Raw genomic sequence first — 24,593 nt, 5'->3', positions numbered from 1 at the left:
ACATTAAATGTGGAAAAAATTTATCTTTGTCTCATTCTTTTACATCACAAGAACCAGGCATTTTAATAGGGGTGTGTAGACCTTTTAAATCCACTAACGTCTTGCTCTTTACTCGGACAAACCCAGAACAACCACCAGGCATGAACAATCCATTCATAAGCGTCATGAACAGTCTAACTTAATAGAGCACAGAGTGGTCATTCAAATACACCACACCTTTATCGGAGTCCATAAAGCCATGGTTCCGGGCTGTTTTGGTGGCAAAAGTGGACCTGCACAGTATTAGGAAGGCGGTCATAATGTTATGGCTGATCGGTATACATTAATGCAGTGAAAACCAAGCATGTGACAAACTAACAATTTTCCTTAAGGTTTATACAAGCATTTTCTGTCTGGTATTTGGTTCCATGTGATAATATTCCATCTGAATTGGCACGTTTTGTTTGTTCTTTTAAAAACACTACTTGATTTGAAAACAAAAAATATTATTCTAGGGCCATTTTGAACAAGTAGTGATTTGAAAACAAATCACTACTTGATCAAAACTGCACTAGAATAATATTAATTAAGCATTTAAGGAGATAATCAATCTGGCTAATCGACTGAGAATGAAACTAAAAGGAAAGGCTGTACAGCTCCAAGCAGGTAGGCTTGCCATTTAGCTATGAATCTGAATGGATTTCAAGATTAGATATCACAATTTAGAAGTGATGCATTTTCAGTTAGCCTGGTGTTAACTAGTTGGCGTTAGCTATCATCCGCCAACATTAGCTAACGTTACTGGATTCTGGTCTTTTCCAATTTATGCAGCCACAAAAAAAAACACTCTGGGACAAATAAATTCCCATTTCATCATTGTTAGACAGTTCCTTGCTCTGTTCCATTTTCACAGGGATTCATTGAGCAATGTAATCCCTTTGTAGGGATCTGCAACATATCACAAGTGTAATGAATGACCTGGTGAACGAAGACCCCCTGCTTTATGACTTATTTAGAAATCTCCAGAAACCTGCCAATAATTTTGTCCTGGCCATTTATTGAGGTAATTTGGGGTCAATTTGGAATCTTAATTATTACTATTATAATTACTAATGACCACCCTGACTACGGTATCTGCTCAGACAAAAATAAGCCCGCAACTGAATCTATTTGCCTCCCCGACCTCAGTAGGGTACATGTTGCCTTAGTAACATCTCTTTAGTAAAAATACCTCTGAGGCAAGTGACTTTGACAGGATTGAGGGGACGTCTCTCTGGGCCAGGCTCTCCTGAATGAACTGAGCGCTTCCTTTTTCCCAGACCACATGAATACTTGAGCTCATCTGTGGTGAAGACGAAGCGTATCAGGTAGCGCAGCAAACGCCTGCCATCCTTCTTGGACGAGTTGACTGCCTCGTCCCACTGCTTATTAGTGATGAAGAGGGGATAGTTCCCCAGAAGCTGTTTACTTCCCTGAAAAGAGGCAAGAAGAAAAGTAAGAATGACATGAGTTGGAGTCAATTCCATTTAATTTCAGCCTGTTAAGCCCAAATCAGATGACTCGAGTACACGCTTGTATATGCTGCTTGTATATGCTGCTTGTATATGCTGCTTGTATATGCTGCTTGTATATGCTGCTTGTATATGCTGCTTGTATATGCTGCTGTTGTATATGCTGCATTCCCATGCGTGGGAATGAATACAGAGAGTACAGATGGGCCGCGAGCGTCAAGACCTCAACAGCATCGGTGCGCTTCAAAAAACAAATTATTGCGTCTATGCGCGCATCTCTTGCTCAAATGAGCTGATATATAACACAGAAAATGTCCATACCCTAGCAGGTATGGAAATTGCTTGGCGTGCATTTTCTTCATGACTCTCATGGTCATCTCGTGAGTATTTACTTTTGGTTGGATATGTACAGTGGATATAAAAAGTCTACACACCCCTGTTAAAATGCCAGGTTTTTGTGATGTAAGAAGAGTGGGCAAATATTGCCATGTCAAGATGTGCCATGCTAATAGACTCCAACACAAAAAGACTGAGTGCTGTAATAAAATCAAAAGGTGCTTCAACAAAGTATTAGTTTAAGGGTGGGCACACTTTTATGCAAGCAGGTTTATATTTTTCATTTTTCCCCCTCGAAGATTTCAATTTGTTTTTCTATTGAATTGCTCACATCATAGGTCATATTAAATGTGGAGTTCTGACAAGATTTAACTTTGGGGTGAGTAGACTTTTTATATCCACTGTAGTTAGTAAATTTGAGCTGTGTGCATGCAATGGCTAGCTTGATAGTAGTAGCCATTTCAAGTAGAAAATATAGATGTATAAATCCAATCAGTACAATGGGCTGTAGTTGAGCTGTTAAATTAATTTGAAGACAATTTAGTTAACATTACCCCTTGTTGAAAGCTAACTAATCCTTAAGTTATATTTGTATTACAAATAGTCAAACATTCACTTCTACCCACAGCGCTTGACTTAATAAGTGCCGGAAAGGACAAATCGCACATCGGATTGTTACCGAAAATGTATGTGTTAATACTGCATGGCCTAAAAAATTTACCGGAATGCTGTTTGCCTAAAATTAGAAGGCCCAAGTCAACCACTATAAATACTTTTCACCACAAATTCCAAGAAGTTCCTTGCATGGTGTCAATATAGCTGATTGTAAAAGTTCACAAATATCACCCCCCCCCCCCTCCTACCCACAGCTCAACCACAATATACTCCATCTCCATACCCTTACCTACCACCCTAAACGGTATTCCCTCTCCGACAAACGTGGCAACAGCCCCACCTCCCCCCGCTGCCCTGTCTCTCCGAATCCCCAGATATCCCTGTATAACAAATTCCAACCTTGGCCTGAGCCATGTTTCCTGTATACATATCACATCAGGAACCACTGGACCATCCACTAGAAATTGCTTGAACTCCTGTCCATTAGCCAACAAGCTTTGAGCATTCCACTGCAGGATGACCACCATAACTATGTACCACTGATACATGGCTCCTGCTTTGGCTGAATGAGGTCCTCCGGTACCTCTTCCCATGTCAGCCCTACCATATCTAGGTGCCTCTCTGCTGCTAAAACTATCAGCCTAATCCTCTCCGTCTTAGATTCAATCTTAGCTGTACTATTTATTGCACCCACAAGAAACGTAACCAGTTGTCTCTTACTCACGACCACCAAGTCCCCCCCACTTTCCCACCAACTTATTCTGTTTATCTTCCCCCTGCTCCGTCAGACTCTCTTCATTCCTAACCTCCCCGGACCTCTCAACCCTCCGCCCCTGAACCCGCCTCAAAGCCTCCGCATATGACACTTTACTCTCTTCCCTCACTTGTTGTACCTCTACCGCCTGTTTCCTTACCACACACTCACCATACGCAACGCTATGTGCACCCCCAGTTACAGCAGGTTGGCTGGACACCATCCCCACACTTTCCATAATCATGCTCTCCCCCACACCTGGCACACCTCTTCCCCTCCCTGTCTGAGTCTCCACCCGGCTCGACCCTACCTTACAACGTCCTACCTGCTTCACCTCCAAGGCCCTATTTCTCTGCTCCTTATCCTTACACTCTATGACCAAATCCCCACCCTTCACCACTTTAGCCCCCACCACCTCACCCACCTCCTTGTGGATTGCAGCCGTCAGTTTCATTGGACTCATCCCCCCTACACCCCCACCCTCCACAAACGTCAGCACTACCTTGTTCCCTATACCTATCCCATCTACTCCCGGCTCTTCCTCCCCACTACTCTCTCCTCCCCTATCGCCATTACCCATACTGTCAAATTTCCGTCTCTTGTTCCCCTCTCCCTCCATTGCCCTGTCCAGCCTTTTCCCACCCCCTTTCGTATCTCCCCTATCCCGGTCCTTATGCTTACTTGCCTTGCCCTTACCTGTACCGCTATGCACCATAGCAGCTCCACTCTCCCCTTCACTATTAGGGGGGGTGGATTCTGCCACAGAGATGTAGATAAGCGACCTACCGTCAACTTGCTCCCATTTAACGTCGCCGCGAGTGAATATCTTTGGCTTTAGTAGATTACAACTTTTGGTTGTTCATTGCATACTGCACTTATCTACACAAATTGAAGGTTGGGCTACATCAACATTTAAATTCTGCAATTCCTCTAAGAATAAAATATTTTTCTACAGCTCCTATATAAGATGCTCTATTGGGTTGAGATCTGGTGACTGTGGGGGCCATTTCAATTCAATTAAATTCAATAAATGTATTGCCATGTCAACAAGTTGATAGGAATTTGTCTTGGTACAACTCTCAAACATAAAAACAAAAACTGGAAAGACAAACATCATAAGTACAAATGGAACATTAGACCAAAACCCTGCAGACAAAAGACAACACCCCACGGCAATGAAGAGCACAGTTGATAGAGTGCTGCAAATTCAGATGCCTAATAGCCAAAGGGTAAGTGCTGTCTCTAAAACGTGATGTAGAAGTCTTAATACTCCTAGACCTTCTTCCTGATGGTAGGAGATAAAATAGATAGTGAGCAGGATGAGAGTGGTCCGCTATGATGTTTTTAGCCTTCCTGATTATTCTGGTGGAGAAAAGTGAAGAAAGTGAAGGGAGCCTGTAAAAGTGGGTCATGGCAACTCGACTGACTCTAAACTTTTTCAGTACAGTGAATTAATTGTCATGTTCAAGAAACCAATTTGAAATGATTCGAGCTTTGTGACATTGTGCATTATCCTGCTGGAAGTAGCCATCAGAGGATGGGTACATGGTGGTCATAAAGAAGCAATGCTCAGGTAGGCCGTGGCATTTAAACGATGCCCAATTGGCACTAAGGGGCCTAAAGTGTGCCAAGAAAACATCCCCCACACCATTACACCACCACCACCAGCCTGCACAGTGGTAACAAGGCATGATGGATCCATGTTCTCATTCTGTTTATGCCAAATTCTGACTCTACCATCTGAATGTCTCAACAGAAATCGAGACTCATCAGACCAGGCAACATTCTTCCAGTCTTCAACTGTCCAATTTTGGTGAGCTTGTGCAAATTGTAGCCTCTTTTTCCTATTTGTAGTGGAGATGAGTGGTACCCGGTGGGGTCTTCTGCTGTTGTAGCCTATCCGCCTCAAGGATGTGCGTGTTGTGGCTTCACAAATGCTTTGCTGCATACCTCGGTTATAACGAGTGGTTATTTCAGTCAAAGTTGCTCTTCTATCAGCTTGAATCAGTCGGCCCATTCTACTGTGACCTCTAGCATCAACAAGCCATTTTTGCCCACAGGACTGCCCCATACTGGATGTTTTTCCCTTTTCACACCATTCTTTGTAAACCCTAGAAATGGTTGTGCGTGAAAATCCCAGTAACTGAGCAGATTGTGAAATACTCAGACCGGCCCATCTGGCACCAACAACCATGCCACGCTCAAAATTGCTTAAATCCCCCTTCTTTCCCATTCTGACATTCAGTTTGGAGTTCAGGAGATTGTCTTGACCAGGACCACACCACTAAATGCATTGAAACAACTGCCATGTGATTGGTTGATTAGATAATTGCATTAATGAGAAATTGAACAGGTGTTCCTAATGATCCTTTCGGTGAGTGTATATTGGAAGAATATCAAAACAGTAAATACAGGTATTGGAACTCCACCTTAGGGCCCATCCACCACAGCCCAGACATCCCTGTGGACCATGAACAGCCATTATTGTGCATGTGTAGCGGAATGTCCTTTTTATGCATTGTATACAGGTGCATTTAATAAATAGAATATTGGTTCTTCCTATCACCATTCTACTAGAATAACTACCAGTTGGAGGAATGTGTTCCTGAGATAACACTATGTCCCAAATATCTCTTGGAGCCTAGACAATTTTCATAGTCAATAAGGGGAGAGTTAGCATGGCCATGAAGGCCTGGGGTCATCAGTCAAGCCATGTTTGACAGTATATCACTGGATAATGATTGACAGATGCTTTTTTTCTACAGTCACATCATTGGCAGCCATACATGCCGGTGCCACAACACTTCCTCCACCACACTTCACAGAACGGGTGCCGTAACACTTCCTCCACCATGCTTCACAGAATAGTTTATTTGTATTTTTTATGTAACCTTTATTTAACCAGGTAGGCCGATTGATACAGATTCTCATTTGCAATGGCGACCTGGCCAAGACAAAGCGCAAACGTGCAGGACAACATACAGTTACACACAGTACACAGAGTATAAAAATACAAAATGAAGTAGAGTCTGTAAGAGGTGCCATAACACTTCCTCCACCATGCTTCACAGAAGAGGTGGTATGCTTTGGATCATAAGCAGTTGCTCACCTTCTCATTACTCCTCCCTTCCCATCTTTCTTTTAAATCACTGAGGGTTTACTGATCTGGCCAAGAAGGGGTTTTTATAGAACTAGGAAATAATTATTCTGTCATCCACCACAGATATCTTTTGTAGTCTATAAGATTGTGCTCAACTCGAAAATCTGTTTAGGAGATTCAATGAATCCTTGCACATTTTCAACACAGCATTCCAAAATGCACCATTGCTTAAATATTAACAAAAGTAAGTGAAAGTAAGTGATTGCCAAGTATTAATATCTCAGTGTCAGTTGTTGAATTAAGTTGCCTTTATCTGTTCAAGTTCGAAGTGTTTGTATTTGTCATGAAATGCTTAGTTTCCGTACTCCGCAACAGTGGAGATAAGAATAAAAACGGTATGATCTAAAGAAATTCATGTTAATGTTCATATCAGTACACATCTGAGCAAAAACAAATTTTCTGGGTGTGTACATACCTATATACAAATGCATCTTTAGCAGCATATATTCTGATTAACCATGAGTAAAAATATATCTTTAATAAACAGAAATGGAGGTTAATTAACAACAGTGTATTTTGATCCATACTAATACCACATAATTTGTGGTGTATTTTTTTTTATTTGATATTTTTCTATTTTATTTTATGTTTGTTAATATGTTTTATAATTGTCTTACTACTTGCGCCGTTTGCCTGATACACCATGTGGCTAAACAAGTGAACTACACACCGACTGATTACAGCTGTACATTTAGATTTTGGATTTAGCTGTAAATATGCGGTGATCACTGTACATTTCATTGTATTCTGTAACATTAACTCTTCAGTATTTTCATGAATAGAGAGTATGTTTCGGCTCAGTGATATTTTGACCTAGGCTTGTGTTATCATAGTTAACCAAGCAAAAATATAAATAGGCTACCTGTTAATTTGAGTAGAATTCCTTATGTTGTAATATCATGTTATAATCTATTTGTGTGACAATTATTTAAACTGACTACACTAGTATTTTACAAATATGTTGTTAAACCCATGATTTAAATTTGAAATCATTATTTTCCTACACTCACGGCGGCGACGTTCAGACGTTGCAAGTTGATCACTCACGGCGACGTTCAGACGTTGCACATGTGAATTCATTCACGGCGGCGGCGTAAGAAATGTTGACGTCTGTAACGCCAACGCCATCGCCGCCGTGAGTGATTCACATGTGCAACGTCTGAACGTTGCCGCCGTGAGTGATTACCAATGTGCAACTTAACGTCGCCGTGAGTGATTACCAATGTGCAACTGAACGTCACCGCCATGAGTGTAGCAAAATAAAGATTTAACATTTCAATCATGGGAGTTTAACAACATATTTGTAAAATAATTGTTTACTCTCTTTCCACTATAGCTATGTCACTATCGGTAAGAAAGCAGAAAGCAATTGTAATAAACCTTTATCGGCACAAAAGGATCACAAATGGTTGAGCCTATTTTGTTTACATTTTTCCTATAAAATATAATTATATATCCAAGAACTTATAGCAGCACAAACAAACATTTTTACGGCACAAACCAGCATGAACGATTAAGCCTATTTCTCCGTAGATTTACCCTTGATGGGGGACCATCTTTACACAGGTAAAAACCTTTAATCGCTTCTACTCCAGTTGTGCTGCTGTCCTAAAAATTCATGTATAGTTCATTCTATAGTCACTCAGCCCCCCAAATCCTCCAAATCCACCCATAAAAGTCTTGTTTGTGCCTATAGTTTTGTGCTGCTTTCATCTTTTAAATATTAAATAATATTTTATAGGTCAAATTCACTCATAATAGGCTCAATCGTTTGTGCTTCGTTTGGGTTTGGTTTTTGCAAATGTCTTTCTTACAGATAATGAGAGCCACAGCTCCTGAGAAAGAAACCTTCTGTTCCTCACTCAAATCCTTCCTTTTCAACTTTTTTAGGAAAGAAAAGAAAAAGGTACAGTGGTCTCTTAATTTCTTACGGAGCTGTACAGCAGAGCTATAGGACTATGGGAAAGAGAAATGTAGACTATTTACCAAAAACTATAGCAGCACAAACAACATTTTAGCGAAACGGAGCACAAACGATTGAGCCTATTTTGAGGCAGTTTATTGGAGCAGGTTCGGGGGCTGGTAACCTAAAATGAAATGTCTAATATATAAAACGCTGCATCAGTACAACCGAAAAATGTAAATGCACAAATGGAGAACAAACAATTGAGCCTATTTCGATGGAACTTTGAGCATGTTGGGGGTGCTGGTGACACCATACCCTATAAATATCTATTTAAAACACTGAAGCAGCCCAAATGAAAGTTGTAACGGCAAAAAGTGCTGCTATCATTTTTTTTATATGAAATAATATGTTTTAGCTATAGTGGAAAGAGAGTAAAGCCAGTGCGCTATCCAGTAGGAATAGGTATGTACCAAAAACTGTAGAAGCACAAACAAACCTTTCAGCGGCACAAACAGAGCATAAATGATTGAGCCTATTTTGAGACAGTTTGGAGCAGGTTGTGGGGCTGGTGACAGCTAAAATTAAATGTCTAATATATAAAATGGTGCATCAGCACAAACGAAACTTTTAACGGCGACCTAAAGCATAAGAGATTCACTCACGGCGACGTAAAGCCAAAGGGAATCACTGACGGCGACGTTAAATGGGAGCAAGTTGACGGTAGGTCGCTTATCTACATCTCTGTGGCAGAATCCACCCCCCATAATAATCGCTAACCCAGTCACAAACACAGCCGTGCCGAACCGCCGTCACCTCGACAAGCTAACTCGTTGTCTGCGCACGTGTTGTTGATCTACCACCACTTCCGGCCTCAATGCACACTTCCAAAACAACGGCCAGCTAACTCTGTTAACTTGCATATAATATTTATGCATATTTATTTTCCATGCAACACCCTTTTTCATACTTGTTCAATCAATCAATCAAATGTATTTATAAAGCCCTTTTTACAACAGCAGTTGTCACAAAGTGCCTTACAGAGACACCCGGCCCTAAACCCCAAGGAGCAAACAACAATAGTGTTGAATTTCAGTGGCTAGGAAAAACTCCCTAAGGTCGAATTTTAGGAAGAAACCTAGAGAGGACCCAGGCTCAGAGGGGTGACCAGTCCTCTTCTGGCTGTGCCGGGTGAGATATTAAGAGTCCAATTGGAATAATAAATACATTTCTCTGGGCTAAATCCAGAGTCTATTTGATTTTAGACTAGGTCAGATATATGACCAGGTGGACAAGTACAGGGACAGCAACGGGCCCCCCAAACCAGGTAATCCGCAGGTGTGGACCAGGACCTCAACTCCTCCTAAAATTTTAAACTGGAGGAGACTGAGAAAAGTTACTAGTGCATTAACTGTTAACTGTTATTATGACAGGCAAAGGCCTAAACAAGTATTTTAGGGTTATTATTCAACAGAAATGTTGCAACACATACTTGCCTTAAAAATTTACTTTCAACTCAACAGAGTAAGCTACATTACATAAGGTATAGTGTATAACAGTTATATAGGTATAATAGTTATTAGGGCAGACATAAGTCTATGAAATCACTTCTGAATATTTTCACTCAAAGCAAATGTTGGTATAATTGCTGTCATCTAACTTCATACAGTATATTTTTTGTACTACGTGCTTTTAACAACAGCGATTCCAGAAGCCCAGACCCAAGAAAACAACTTTTAGGGCTACTCTCTCAATAGGAACAGGAGAGCCTCGTATGGGCGTTGACAAGTGAGGTGAAGTCAGGAGTCATTTCTGTTGAAGCAGTGTGCTTTTCTGTTGAAGAAGTGTGCGGTTCTGTTGAAGCAATGTGCGGTACTGCTGCAAGATGTTCATCAGTGAGGCTGCATCTGCGCTTAGACTTGTTGAATTCTAGCATTGGGTGACAGTTTTTGTATTTCACTGCATGCTTGCTCTGGAAGTGCCTCTGCAAATTGTACTCTTTAAAATGGTGACGTTAGCTTAACATATTAAGTAAATTGCTTTACCTACGACATCTGCAAATAAATATTTTCCTCTCAATAGTTTTTTAAATACCCTGCTTTTGTTATCAACTTCTCTTAGGCTAATTTCCAGAGATCGCTAGCCATTAATTGCGTATAGTACGTACAAATGATAACTTCCGCACGTGGATTGTGGTGCTGGTCCCTACATATCATAGCAACGCAAATACCTTGTTTCAACTTAAAGGTATTTTAAACAGAGATTATGATACTGCTGTACTTATTACTGGGCGTGCCACGGGACGTTTAATTAGAAAATAAATAAATATGCAACAGTAAATTAAGTAACGTAATCTGCGGACCTCGTCAGGTATTTTTTATTTTGTATTATTTTAAATGTTTTGGATGTATTGCGGGCCGGATAGAATGACTCAACGGGCCGGATCCTGCCCGCGGGCCTTATCTTGCCCAGGTCTGCACTAGACCATGGGCACAAAAACATGCTGGAGTTTTACAAAGCCATTCCCTGCCCCAATCTGGAACAATCTGACCATCTTTCACTGTTTCTACTCCCCAAGTATTTATCCCTCATCAAACGTGTGAAACCATCAGTGAAGAGAGTCAGTGATGCCAGAAGGGTCAGACACCAATTTCACACACAGGATTTTTTTTGCCACTCAAGATACCCTTGACTCCCATACGGACATTGAAACATATGCTTCCTCTGTTCTGGATTACATCAACATCTGCACCAACAATGTCATCACCTAATGAAAACTAATAAAGACATTCCCCAACCAGGAGCCGTGGATGAACAGATGAGGTCCGACAACTGCTTAAGGCATGCAACGCTGCTTTCAGATGCAGCGATGTGGAGGCCTACAGCTTATCCAGGGCCAATCTGAAAAGGGGCATCAAGATGGCTAAAAATGACCACAAACTGCAGATCGAGGAACACTTCCACAACAACTTCTAACCCTGACGCATGTGGCAGGGCATCCAAGTCATCACTGACTACCGGCCAAATAACCCTACCCCCACAGCCAGCGATGTCTCCTTCACCGACGAGTTAAACAGGTTCTATGCACGCTTTGACTGGGACGAAAAAGAGCCAGCAATTAAAGCTGAACTCCCGCGAGATGTCCCCCCAAGACTATCCACCACTGAAGTGTCGTCTGCACTGAGCAGGATGAATGCACGCAAGGCTGCTGGCGTCCCAGGGTGTGTGCTGGGCAGTTGGCTAATGTCTTTACCGACATCTTTAACATGTCACTGGCCCAGGCGGTTGTCCCAAATGCTTCAAGACTGCAACCATTGTGCCAGTGCTGAAGCAGTCGACCGCGTCTAGACTGAATCACTTTCGACCGGTTGCACTCACCCCCACCATCATGAAGTGAAAGACTTGTTTTGGCCCACCTTAAATCACTTACCATACCCCCCAGCCTCTCTGGGACCTTGTTACACTACTCCCTTATACTACTCCGACACTGCCTTGCTATGCCTGATAATGGAAGTTTTCAGTTGTTAAAGGTATGTATCTATCTCAGGATCCTCACCGCTGCTATCCCTGCATTTCAGTTGAAGATTCCCCTTGTACATTCAATTTGCCTCTTTGCACATTGAGAATTGCTATTGTACCTTGATTTTTACAGTTGTTACACACGCATGTTTACCTCGGGACCTCATTGTTGTGGTTGGATTGATTTCCTGCCTGTTGGGCCCTGTCCGGGGCCTCCCCCGGGTAGGGCCACAGTGTCACCGGACCCCCCCGTCTCAGTTTCCAAGGTGTTACGCTGCTATATTATTGTGCTGGGGGACATGAGGGATGTACTACTAACTTTTCTCAGTTTCCTCCAATTTTAAATTTTAGAAGGAGATGAGGTCCTGGTCCACACCGGCGGATTACCTGGTTTGGGGGGACCGTTGCTGTTCCTGTCCTTGTCCACCTGGTCATACTTCTGACCTAGTCTAAAATTGAATATACTCTGGATTTAGCCAAGAGAAATTTATTTATTATTCCAATTGGACTCTTAATATCTCACCCGGCACAGCCAGAAGAGGACTGGTCAACCCTCTGAGCCTGGGTCCTCTCTAGGTTTCTTCCTAAAATTCGACCTTCTTAGGGAGTTTTTCCTAGCCACTGAAATTCAACACTGCTGTTGTTTGCTCCTTGGGGTTTAAGGCCGGGTGTCTCTGTAAAGCACTTTGTGACAACTGCTGTTGTAAAAAGCGCTTTATAAATAAATTTTGATTGATTGATTGATTGTTGCTCCTTCATTTGCACATCTTGAATGCCATTTTGAAATTGCCATTTGGACCCAAACAACTATTATCCCAGTTTTAACATACACTATACCTAATACTTGTATAACATTTCTGCCCTCCTCTGTTTGCCATATTGCAGATTTACTATTGCTCATCTACACATTTTACTGGTAATATACTTAATACTTGTAAATACTTCAACATTTCCAGCCCTCCTCTATTTTTATTTCTGGTTAGATGCTTACTGCATTTCATTGTACTGTACTTGTACTGTTCAATGACAATAATCTAATCTAATAGATATTACAAAGTTAATTCATGCGTTACAGCATTCACATATTGAACAGCATTCACATGTTCAATATGTTATGACAACTGTGATATTTTTCAGTTTCTCAAAGAAATCAAAATCGATCAAAATTGCTTTACAATACTTTTTAACGGCAAAATTGAGGAGCAGGTTGGTTTCCTTGAACTTTTTTTGAGGTTTAACAGATTGTTAGTTTAGTTTGTTATGCCACACTGTGTTTCAAGATTATATTTTCATAACCTATATAGAGGAGCTGATTTGAATGGCAGTTTCACATCTTGTGGTGCTAGTTTCAGTTTGAATCCATAAAGCCCCTGTAAATCTGAAGTTGTAAGTGAAAAAATGCAACATTAGAATGATTACTTCAGTGATAACGTTTGGGATCTCAAGACTAATTTTGCATGCAGAGAACACAACCGAGGTCGGTAGGTTGTATTATTGACAGTGTCCCTCATCACTACACATACAGAAGGGGTCAATCCATAACATAAAAAACACCATGAAAACACAAACCTCAAATAATGTTTTCTGTTCTTCTTCCTGTAGGGATAGATTTATATTTAGATCTAAAAGTTTATGATTTCTGTATGACTACTTATAAAACAAAAAACAGTACAGTATCTGACACAAAGGCGGAGGGTCATGCAGGTCAAGCAGTTGGGCCCAGATGCATGTAAAGTCAAGGTTTGCAAACACCAAAAGATAGGCTCTAGGGTCCTGCATGGAGGGAACCTTCATACATTTACAGGCAGGGTCCTAAATGGAGGGAACCTTCATACATTTACAGGCAGGGTCCTACATGGAGGGAACCTTCATACATTTACAGGCAGGGTCCTACATGGAGGGAACCTTCATACATTTACACGCAGGGTCCTACATGGAGGGAACCTTCATACATTTACAGGCAGGGTCCTACATGGAGGGAACCTTCATACATTTACAGGCAGGGTCCTACATGGAGGGAACCTTCATACATTTACAGGCAGGGTCCTACATGGAGGGAACCTTCATACATTTACAGGCAGGGTCCTACATGGAGGGAACCTTCATACATTTACAGGCAGGGTCCTACATGGAGGGAACCTTCATACATTTACAGGCAGGGTCCTACATGGAGGGAACCTTCATACATTTACAGGCAGGGTCCTACATGGAGGGAACCTTCATACATTTACAGGCAGGGTCCTACATGGAAGGCCCCCTACATATTTGCAGACAGGGTCTTGCATGCTGGACCCGGTCATGTACCGCCAACTCTACACCGAATGCTGACTGATAAAACAGACAGCAGCACTGTGGTGTACAATAGATCTCTCTGCAAAGTCAAAGAATCTATAAAGAAGCTTAAGTTCTCCATGCTTTATGCTGGAAACATGATGTAAACAGGCCTATAGTCTAAAGAAGATATTTCCAGCCCTATCCTTGTCCACTCTGATCTGATGGTTTACAAGGCGAATAACAGTTTTATGTTATTGATAATGCATATTAAAGGCTCTGGTCACTCCTATGAGTAAAGGTAAACAGTAACTTATCATTATTGTTCAGAGAGTGTCAAATGAAAATTACTGATGGAAGGACAACCATTTTCATTTCAGAAAGATTTGACTTTCTCTGGGTATCCTTCACTATGAATAATGTACAATCCCTTAGCACACTACACATGGACTTCTAAAGCCTCAAGTTATCAGTTTGTGTGTGCAGGGTTTGTTTCTCCCTAACCTTACAGTCAATGGCAGTACAACACAAAGGCCTGAAACTATCCAAATTAATCTGTGTTTTTGGAATCTGATAATTGTTTTGATGTTGTCAGAAAGCAGTATATGTTATAATTGTTTTTACAATGAGAGGCAAAACAACAATAAGATCCATTCCCTTGAAAAACGATTCATGCTTCTCATGCCAAAAACGCAGCCAAGGATAGTAGATGATATTGACTCTGTATGATCTAATACCTCTAAATATGAAAAAGAACAGCCCATTGAATTATATTAAAAAACACATCTTGAAAACACAAACCTCAAATAATGTTTTCCGTTCTTCTTCCTGTAAAGACAGATACATCTTTAGATCTGAAAGTTCACCCTGTTCTCTTATTTTGCATCTGTCATGTACCATCTATAATATACAGAGTACAGTATGAACAATGAACAAGCAGAAAACAGCACAGTATTTGATCAAACTGAAAAAGACCAAGAGTATTTCCTTCTATAAAAACAACAAATTACTTTTAAAGTGAACTCATTCTATATGAGGATAACTAGGATCTGTCCCTTATTGACATCCCCTGTTCCTTTTCATAAAGGATGTTAAAGTGATTGTTAATGGGTGTTTTGGATCTAAATGTTAATTGGCTAAAAGCAGCAGTATATCATAGGTATGACATCACATAACTTATGACATCACATTGACTTTTCTAACTGCTGGTTGCTGGTTTATTAAAGCAATAAAGCATCTTGGTGTTTGTGATATATTGCCAATAACACTGCCAAGGGCTACAGTATATACAAAAATAGAGCTTTCCATGGTATGTTGGCTGTATACATCTCCGTAAAAAATTAAGAGACCACTGCACCTTTTTGTTTCCTTTCCAAAAAAGTTGAAAAGGAAAGTTTTGAGTGAGGAACAGAAGCGTTCAATTTGCAGTGGTCTCTTAATTTTAACCCTTCTGTTCCTCACTCAAAACCTTCCTTTTTGACTTTTTTGGAAAGGAAAGAATAAGGTGCAGTGGTCTCTTAATTTTTTACGGAGATGTACCACAGCCACCTGTGGCTATGGTATAAATCTTTTCCCCTGATTTGACACTTTTTTCTCCCTCACTTTTGTTTTATCAGATTGCACATAAGATTGCAACCACTCCCTACAAGCAAGGGAGATTACTTTTTTTAACATTGCCAATATGTGGAAGTCAATCAGAGGTTTTCACCATTGTGAAAACATGTTCACTTTAATGACATCCTCAGTTTGCTTTTGCAGGCACAAAACCTGCCTGAGGACATTACTAGAACTTGAGGACCCAAATAAAGTCCTGCTCACCACCCCAGGCAATGCTGGCTAATATATATATTTTTTCAAACTTTATTTTAACAGGGAGAACTAATCGAGGCCTGGATCTCTTTTACAGCTGTGCCCTGTGTAAACATGTTGACATGTCCAGTTTTAGGCACACAAGCAAAAACATATAAAATATGCATCATAGGGCTTTTAGCCACATATCAGCCAGCAGAACAGTCAATGTTCATACCTAAATGGTGGTAGGCAGCTTGGCAGTATTTGAAATAAATTATCTTAGACCACTATGGCACCTGGGAACAGAAATGACCTATGCCTACAAAGATGATGCTTCCTTTAGGGGTAACTGTAAAAATTGTTTAGTGTGTACTTGCTAAGGAGATATTGATATTTCCTAGTAATATAATCGTTTCATTTGCTATTTACAGTTGATTATAAACTTCCCTACCGAGGATTACTATTATCAGGTTTTTGGAAATTCCATTAACATTTTGCTATAGAAAAGGCCAGATTTCCAGCTACAAAATTTTTATAAGAATAAAAAAAAATGTAGGACCTACTTATTGGATTGATTGATTTTTGCAATTCCAAGTGGAAATACTTTTTTAGGATCTGTTAAGGAGTTTGGACTGCCTGACATGGAATACAGATTTATGTTGAGTTGGGATATTCTGTTTGGACTATTTAAAGTGACTTTATTTTGGGACTGTGTGAAAGAGTTGAAGTGTTTAGTTTGGATGTAATTTCATTATGAAATAAAATATATGCTTATTTTGCTTACTCTGTCTTTTTATTGGTGCACTCTGAAGAATTCTGAAGAACACAGTATTTGTTTTGACTCTATTTTAGGAGCATGGTTGGATAGTTAGACATTTTGAATAGTTAAACATTTAGGATTTTGGGGAACGGTCACTTGAAGTGAGCACAGGGTTTAATTTATTCTAAAGTTTGTGGCTGTATAGTATATTGGCGCAATCCAACCAATACCAAAAAAATCACAAATTCTGGAATGTTCACTACCGTTCAAAAGTTTGAGTTCACTTAGAAATGTCCTGGTTTTTGTCCATTACAATAACATCAAATTGAACAGAAATACAGTGTAGGCATTGTTGTTGTAGTAAATGACTATTGTAGTTGGAAGTGACTGTTTTTCAATGGAATATCTACACAGGCATACAGAGTGTTCCAATGGCACATTGTTTGTTAACCCAAGATTTTCATTTTAAAAGGCTAATTGATCATTAGAAAATCCTTTTGCTATTATGTTAGCACAGCTGAGAACTGTTGTGCTGATTAAAGAAGCAACAAAATGTGCCTTCTTTAGATTAGTTCAGTATCAGCATTTGTGTGTTCGATTACAGGCTCAAAATGTCCAGAAACAAATAACTTTCTTCTGAAAGTCATCAGTCTATTTTTGTTCTGAGACATTAAGGCTATTCCATGCCAAAGCATGCCATGCCAAAGCCATAACTCAGACTGGTGTCTGTTTCTCAAACTTGTATTAATATTAATAATGTATTTGCCCTCTTGCTCAGCTATGAACTGGGGCCTCCCACTCCTCTTTCCATTCTGGTTACAGTAGAGCCAGTTTGAGCTGTTCTGTGAAATGAGCAGCACACATTGTTTTATGAGATCTTCATTTTCTTGGCAATTTCTCGCATGGATTAGCCTACATTTTTCAGGACAGGAATAGACACGTTTCAGAAGAAAGTTACTTGTTTCTAGCCATTTGAGCCTGTAATCCAGTGTTTCTCAACCCTGCGCCTGGACTCCCCCCTGCCCTGTATGTTTTAGATCTCTCCCTGCCCTAACATACCTGATGTAGCTCATGAAGGACTTGATAATGAGCTGATCATTTTAATCAGGTGTAACACAGCAGGGAGAGATTTGAAACATGCAGAGCAGAGGGTGCTTAGGAGCAGGGTTGAGAAAAACTGCTGTAGGGGTTATTTGGTTACATATTGTAAGAAACCATCTTAAAAACACAAACCTCAAATAATGTTTTCCGTTCTTCTTCCTGTAGAGAAAGATTATTTTGCATCTGTCAATATTTACAATATTACTTCTACTAAATCATAAAAAACAGTACAGTGTCTGACAGAAGTGAAAAGACCAAGAGTGTTTATTTCTATAAGTATTTCTATATGTCTAAAGACACTACGATGAAATGAGATGTCAAAAGTCACTACTTTAAAAGACATTTCTTAAAGGGTATGAAATCACCCAACATGATAAATTCCATCAAGATGCAGTCACTCCAGGATTTTACTGGGATGTGTAGCTTTCTTTTTAAAAAACCTTTGGGGATCAACTATCACTTCAAGTTTGTACAGGGATTGTTGTCTCACTAACCCTAAAGGTTTAATGAAATCCAGTCACCTGGGGCCTCATTAATCCAGGTTACGTAGAGAATTAAAATCTTAAAATGTTGTATGCCTAGAAAACATGTGAAATGACCCTACAACAATTTAACAAGGTCCAATTAAAAACTATCAGTTGCACTAACTTGATATGGGATGGTACTTGGATATGCATTGGAAGAGCCTTTATTAGGGTTAGGCTTTGATTGAATCTCTAATATGTGTTTTATATGATTTCTTAATGGCAAAACGATGTCTGCAGACCCACTGTATCTTCTGCAAAAACTACCTGTCTGTCTCTAAAAATGAGCTCTTCCATCAGGGTATCAGACTCCCATCTCAGTCTACTATAATAAAGAATGGTTTTATTGTACACTATCTATAATTCAAAAAGTGAGTGTACTTTCAATCAAATGTATCTATAATGCCCTTTTTACATCAGCATATGTCACAAAGTGCTTTTACAAAACACCTGGCCTTAAACCCCAAGGAGCAAACAACAGTAGTGTTGAATTTCATTATTTGCATTATTATAATTATTATTAGTTAACTGAGTTGGTCAAATGACATGAAATCCTTTAGCCTGTTGAAGAACATTGCATAAATTCACATTGGGGTAAAAAATAAACCTAAATATTACCTCATTCTTTTTTGGACATTAAAAAAATCTATTTTCCACATGAAGTAGTCTACATTTGAAAAACAGTTCCTTCATCCCTTACTTGGCTCTATACGTACTGTACACATGGTCATTGCTGTGCGTACATTTATGAATTTTCTGAAGCAAACGTTCAAATTGATGAATCTCTTTGCATGGAAATTATTGCACGAATGCTTTATATACAGGTTGTCCCCACAAACGTTTGATATATGAGGCCCCAGGTCTATGGAAGGTACGAATGCAAACTAAATACATTCTTACAAGAAAGCAAATAATGAAACATTGTACTTAACAATTTTTACAATGGGACAAAACAATAATCAACTTTATAAATACAAACATTTTAACCTAATTTGGCACTTTTCTTAACATCTTTGGCATTACTTAAACACAGCTGACTACTCTTAACTCCTGCTGTCATTTTATGAAATTACACATCTTCAGGTTTGTGAGCTAGCATAACAATGTTTACAGCTAATTCTGAAATGGCAATAATCAAGGCACCTGATTAACATGTTTATATCCAGGCCGAAATGCACATCATTCACATAGATGGCAAATGTATGACTTGAATCATTTTAGATGCCTAATGTTGGCATTTATCAGGTAAAACAACAACAAAATGTCTGATTTGGACCCTAAAGTCAACAGCAGTAGCCTAACTTAGCATTCTAGCCATCTGTTTTGAGGGAAGCTGCTTTTCAGCAACTGATCTGACCCAAGGCTTGTGTTATGGTCATCTTCCTACAACTTACAAATTGCTCGCTGTCTTTTCTGAGCTGTAATTTAGCTAGGGAATGGAGACTGCATAATTCTGATCTAACTAATTGACCAACTGTACCTCTCAGGAATTAAATACAGCTTGATACTGTCCACGCTTGCTGTCTTGCCAGGTGGGCTCTCATCGCCACTGGGATGCCCTCCCTCCAAAGCTATTCAGGGGTGGTCACTGGTCACTGGCTTGTTGTCTCTCTGTTGCGTACTTCTGCAATACTCTGCCCTCATTCAGGGTGGTTGCGGCTGTTGGGGGTCCCTTTGGTTGATGCTTGGCAATGTGGGTGGATTGATTTCCTGCCTGCCAATGTGCTGACACCCCCCTCCTCCCCCGTGTTGTCACTGTCCTTGTCCATCTAGTCATGATTCCAAGCTGGACTACGTTTAAATAGACTCTGGACTCAGCCAACATGCATTTCTTAATTATTACAATTTGTACTCGTAATGTGTTCACCCGGCATAGCCAGGGTCATCCCTCTGAGCCTGGTTCCTCTCTAGGTTTCTTCCTAAATTTCGGCCTTCTTAGGAAGTTTTTCCTAGCCACTGAAATTCAACACTTCTGTTGTTTGCTCCTTGGGGTTTAAGGCGGGGTGTTTTTGTAAAAGAACTTTGTGACAACTGCCGATGTAAAAAGGGCTCTATAAATACATTTGATTGATTGATTGATTGATACAACATATACAACTAAGTTGAAAACCGTGATAAAATCGGTAGAATTACATTCGCTATCAAAATAACCCCAGTACTGGCATTAAGGTTAGGAATAATGTTAGGGTTAGGTTACAGTTAAGGATAGGCATCACAGTACTGAAGTTAGGGTTAGGATGAAGGTCATGGGCAGTTTTACAAAAACAGAAAGCACCTGTCCACCATCTCCGACCACAACACCCTTGCAAACAGCCACACCATTTAAATATTAATATGTTCATTACTGCCCCTGTCAATGGTTTCCGATGGTAGGTAAATGGCACTTCTCATATGTTGACAATGAATGTTATCACGAGTCATTAACGACCAATGGGTTCTTAATGACTCGCTGATAGCAAACGTAATTCCACCGGTTTAAGTTCACACTGAACGTAATCGCGATTCACAAAACACTTTTATGTGAATGTAATTCCTGCAATGCTGGATTGTAATTGACACCACTGTTTTAGATTGGGGTGTCAATTATCTCTAAAGATAGAATCAAATATTAAAAACACAAACCTCAAATAATGTTTTCCGTTCTTCTTCCTGTAGAGACAGATTCATCTTTAGGTCTAAGAGTTCACCCAGAGGAATATAAACATAATATGACTTCTAACAAAATAGTACAGCATTTGAAAGAATGGAAAAACAACAACAGTATTTCTATCTATAAATCCACTGTTTTGAGAGCAACTGCTTGCTTACCTCTGTCAGTTGCTCTTCTGGCATGGGCTGTATAAACTGGTTATGGTACTGAAGAACAGTCTTGAAGAAGTCCAGAACATTCTGGCAGGGGGCTGTCAGGAGATCAAGGGCCTCATTTATAAAACCGATCCAAAATACTTATTTGTAAATCATAGATATGAGTAATATTTTTTTTATCTTGGTCTTAACATTCACCCTTGAGTTGGGTGAAGTTGAGTCATTATTGTATTCTTTTTATGAGTCACCTTTACATTAGGTTGAGTCACATTAACATTATTACGTTGAGTCACATTACCATTATTATACCCTGTTGAGTCACAGGGTAACAACCTGAATCAGGTCCAAGCTGTTTTTTGCTGGGCAGCAAAATTAGAGTTATTTAAGGGTTGTGTGGCTTTCTGTCCTTTTAACATACAAAAACTATTGAATATGCCCTTGCTATAGCTCTATAACCATAAAAGCTATTTCCTGTACCCGGTATATTGTCCAGCTTGTTACGTAGCTCCTCGTTCTCTTGCTGCAAACACAGCACCTCCTGCTCAAGCTCCACACAGCGAGGGCAGCAGCTTTCTTCCTCCTCCTCTTCCTCCTCTGGTAAGGTGGATGATGGGTGGCCGTAAGACTCTGATGGAGCTGGGGAGCTCCAGCCTCTCAGGTTGTGGCCAGGTGACACCCCAGACTCAGGCTCAGCCGGCGGGCTTTGCTCCCCCTCGACGCCCAAGCCAGGGTGGGACTGCTGGGGCCCACTGAGCAGGTAGCTCTGGAGGGACTCTGTAAAAATTCGCAAGAAAGCGGATGTTTGTTGTTGGCTCCAGTGGCTGCGCTGAGCTTCATCGTCAGGGTCAACAGTGGAGTTTTCCTCTGGCCTGGCCTTGCTCAGGGTGGGGAAGTGACTGCTCTGACCCGCAACTGGCCTCAAATCCCCTCCAGGGAGGCAGCCGTCCTCCTGCTTGATGTCAGAGGTAAGAGAGGAGGGAGGAGGAGCCTGGGGCTCCACAAACCGGCCATTGTTGTTTAGGAGAGTGAGGACCCGGCTACACTGCTGCGCAAAGGCATCCAAGATGAGACGGTTTTCTAGAAACAAAGGAATTAGAAGGTCAACAGACAATGAATCTCTTTGCACAAACTGTCATTCCAGTCAACAAGTATATTTGGCAGAAATTGTCTTTTTATCATGCTAAATGTACACTGTCACTCACAACTTGGCATTGAATGGATTTAAAGACACAGATCAGCATCCATAAAATTGTTTGTTAATCCTAATACAGTACCCTTTTCTGAGTCACCTCAAGTTGATTCTCAAATCCTGTACAATGCCAAGGTGCCTCAGAGTGACATCCTGTTGAAGACTATCTGTTTCTGTTTGTGGGTAACATCAACACGAAGTTATGTCAACTATTTGAGTTGTATGAAACTGTGGTTTCTGCACTGCTGCACTGTCCTCAGCTGCTCACAAACCCAATTGTCCCTCCCTTAATCTCTTTAGATTTCCCTCCATTTCCTCAATAGCTATATTCATCTAACCATATTTTATTCAAACTTTTCACACCTACCAATTTTGTGACATCCCATTCACAATAATGGCCTTGGCTCATCGCAACAACTTCCAAGCAGGGTAGAGGGAATTAAGAATGCACATCTCAGGTGCACATCTTGCCATGCTGTTCAATACTTAACATTATGCTGCTCCATCAACCAGGAAGTATTTTTCAGCACATATGCACTGGGAGATCACGTTCCCTGGCCCTGCAGGCAATTTTTGGGGTCCTCACCATAAAGCTGCTATCAACATATCTAGGTAATTAATTATCAGACATTCACAAAGTGTTCCATACATTCAGATTCAAACATATCAAAATTCATGGGTGCTCAGCAAAACATTGGTTAAGAATCAGTTTTCCCCCCAGGTAGTACCCAAATAGTTAATCTCAACCAGAGGTTCCATTAGTTAATCTGCACTCACCAAATTTGTGTTTTTCTGTGACTTTGAGTTGCAAAGAAAATGCCATATCTCAGACTGGCCTATAAAAAGAAAAGATTAAGATGGGTAAAAGAACACAGACACTAGACAGAGGAAGAACTCTTCACTGTTGATGTTGAGACTGGTGTTTTGCAGGTGATATAATGAAGCTGGCAGATGAGGACCTGTGAGGCGTCGGTTTGTCAAACTAGATACTCTAATGTATTTGTCCTCAAGCTCAGTTGTGCACCGGGGCCTCCCACTGCCTTTTCTAATCTTGTTAGAGCCAGTTTGCGCTGTTCTGTAGAAGGAGTAGTACACGTCACTGTATGAGATCTTCGGCTTCTTGGCCATTTCTCGAATTAAATAGCCTCAATTTCTCAGAACAAGAATAGACTGATGAGTTTCAGAAGAAAGTTCTTTGTTTCTCACCATTTTGAGCCTGTGATCAAACCCACAAACAAGTCTAAAGAAGGCCAGTTATTGCTGGTTTTAATCAGCATAACAATTTACAGCTGTGCTAACGATCGCAAAAGGGTATTCTAATGATCAATTATTTGCAAACACAATGTGCCATTGGAACACAGAAGTCATGGTTGCTGATGATAGGTCTCTGTCTGCATATGTGGATATTAAATTGAAAATCAAGTGTTTGCAGATACAATAGTCATTTACAATATTAACAATGTCTACACTGTATTTCTGTTCAACATTATTTTATTTTAATGGACAAAGAGTACATTTTGAACAGTAATGAAAACGTTTCACCCAACAACGTTTAATAAATACTACACTATGAACAAACTTTGTGAGCGTAAATGACATCATGGAACTTCTGATTGATTTGAACTATTTGTAATAACATATGCAATAACATGCATGGTAATTAAGGTCCACAGACATTATAAAAATGCCTTTGTTGATGAGAAATGGGCTTTTGCCGAGCCCACATTGGTTTAGATATGTTTATCTCGAGTCTGTGCCTATGGTTTGTCGACAAGTGAATCTCTGATAACTAGTAATGAGAATTCCTTATTTGCAGAGGAAGCTAATCTAGGTCTAATTTATCTTCTTTCTTTTGATGGCCTCTGTTTCCTGGTTAAGGTTTAGGGGTCTGTTTGCTGTTTAGAACTTTTGGTAATCTGATTTGGCATTTGATTTCAAGTCAACTGATGTCCTTCCCCTCCCCCTCCTGAGGTTAAGTAATGAAATAATCAACCAAGTAAAACAAATGGGTTGCTGATGCTACAGAGCTATAATATCATCAATAACAGCTGATACCGTCAGCTCTGCCAGTGTCCTCCTCTCAGCAGTCTAAGCACATTGGAACAATATGATCTTGCACATCTTCCTTGTAATGATTACCATAGTGTTGCCCTCAAACACAAAGGTACATGGAAGGTAATTATGAGCACAGACAGCTACCCATCGAGCCCTCGCTACAACTGGACAGGAGGCCTGACACTCTGGCACCCGTCAAGAAGTGTCTATCGGCCTGGCGCAGATGTGTCACATTTATTAATATGCGCTGTCTTTACCCTATGAGATGCATAATCCCCCCACCCCCACTACTCTCTCAACAACCCTCCTCGCTTCTCTCT

At 40.4% G+C, this 24,593-nt stretch overlaps 1 protein-coding gene across 3 annotated transcripts in view; it reads right to left on the bottom strand.

The window, feature by feature from the left end:
* Positions 1-24,593, bottom strand: part of LOC105028287 (BEN domain-containing protein 4) — a 35,257-nt gene that overhangs the window by 6,543 nt on the left and 4,121 nt on the right. The window contains exons 2-7 of one of the 3 annotated variants that reach the window (XM_029119558.2): positions 21,936-22,106; positions 21,507-21,803; positions 21,033-21,124; positions 20,847-20,873; positions 17,833-17,859; positions 1,211-1,451 (exon numbers count right to left, since the gene is read on the bottom strand). In XM_029119558.2, coding sequence (XP_028975391.2) covers positions 1,211-1,451; positions 17,833-17,859; positions 20,847-20,873; positions 21,033-21,124; positions 21,507-21,803; positions 21,936-22,106 — 855 coding nt within the window. Of the gene's footprint in view, positions 1-1,210; positions 1,452-13,346; positions 14,877-17,832; positions 17,860-20,846; positions 20,874-21,032; positions 21,125-21,506; positions 22,107-24,593 lie in introns of those variants that run through there. The other 2 variants (XM_034291886.1, XR_004575707.1) reach the window with 2 other exon arrangements.

The sequence above is a fragment of the Esox lucius genome, chromosome 4 (assembly GCF_011004845.1).
Source record: "Esox lucius isolate fEsoLuc1 chromosome 4, fEsoLuc1.pri, whole genome shotgun sequence".
NCBI lineage: Eukaryota > Metazoa > Chordata > Actinopteri > Esociformes > Esocidae > Esox > Esox lucius.
The sequence above is the reverse complement of the archived record's forward strand: the minus strand, read 5'-3'. Positions and strand labels throughout refer to the sequence as shown.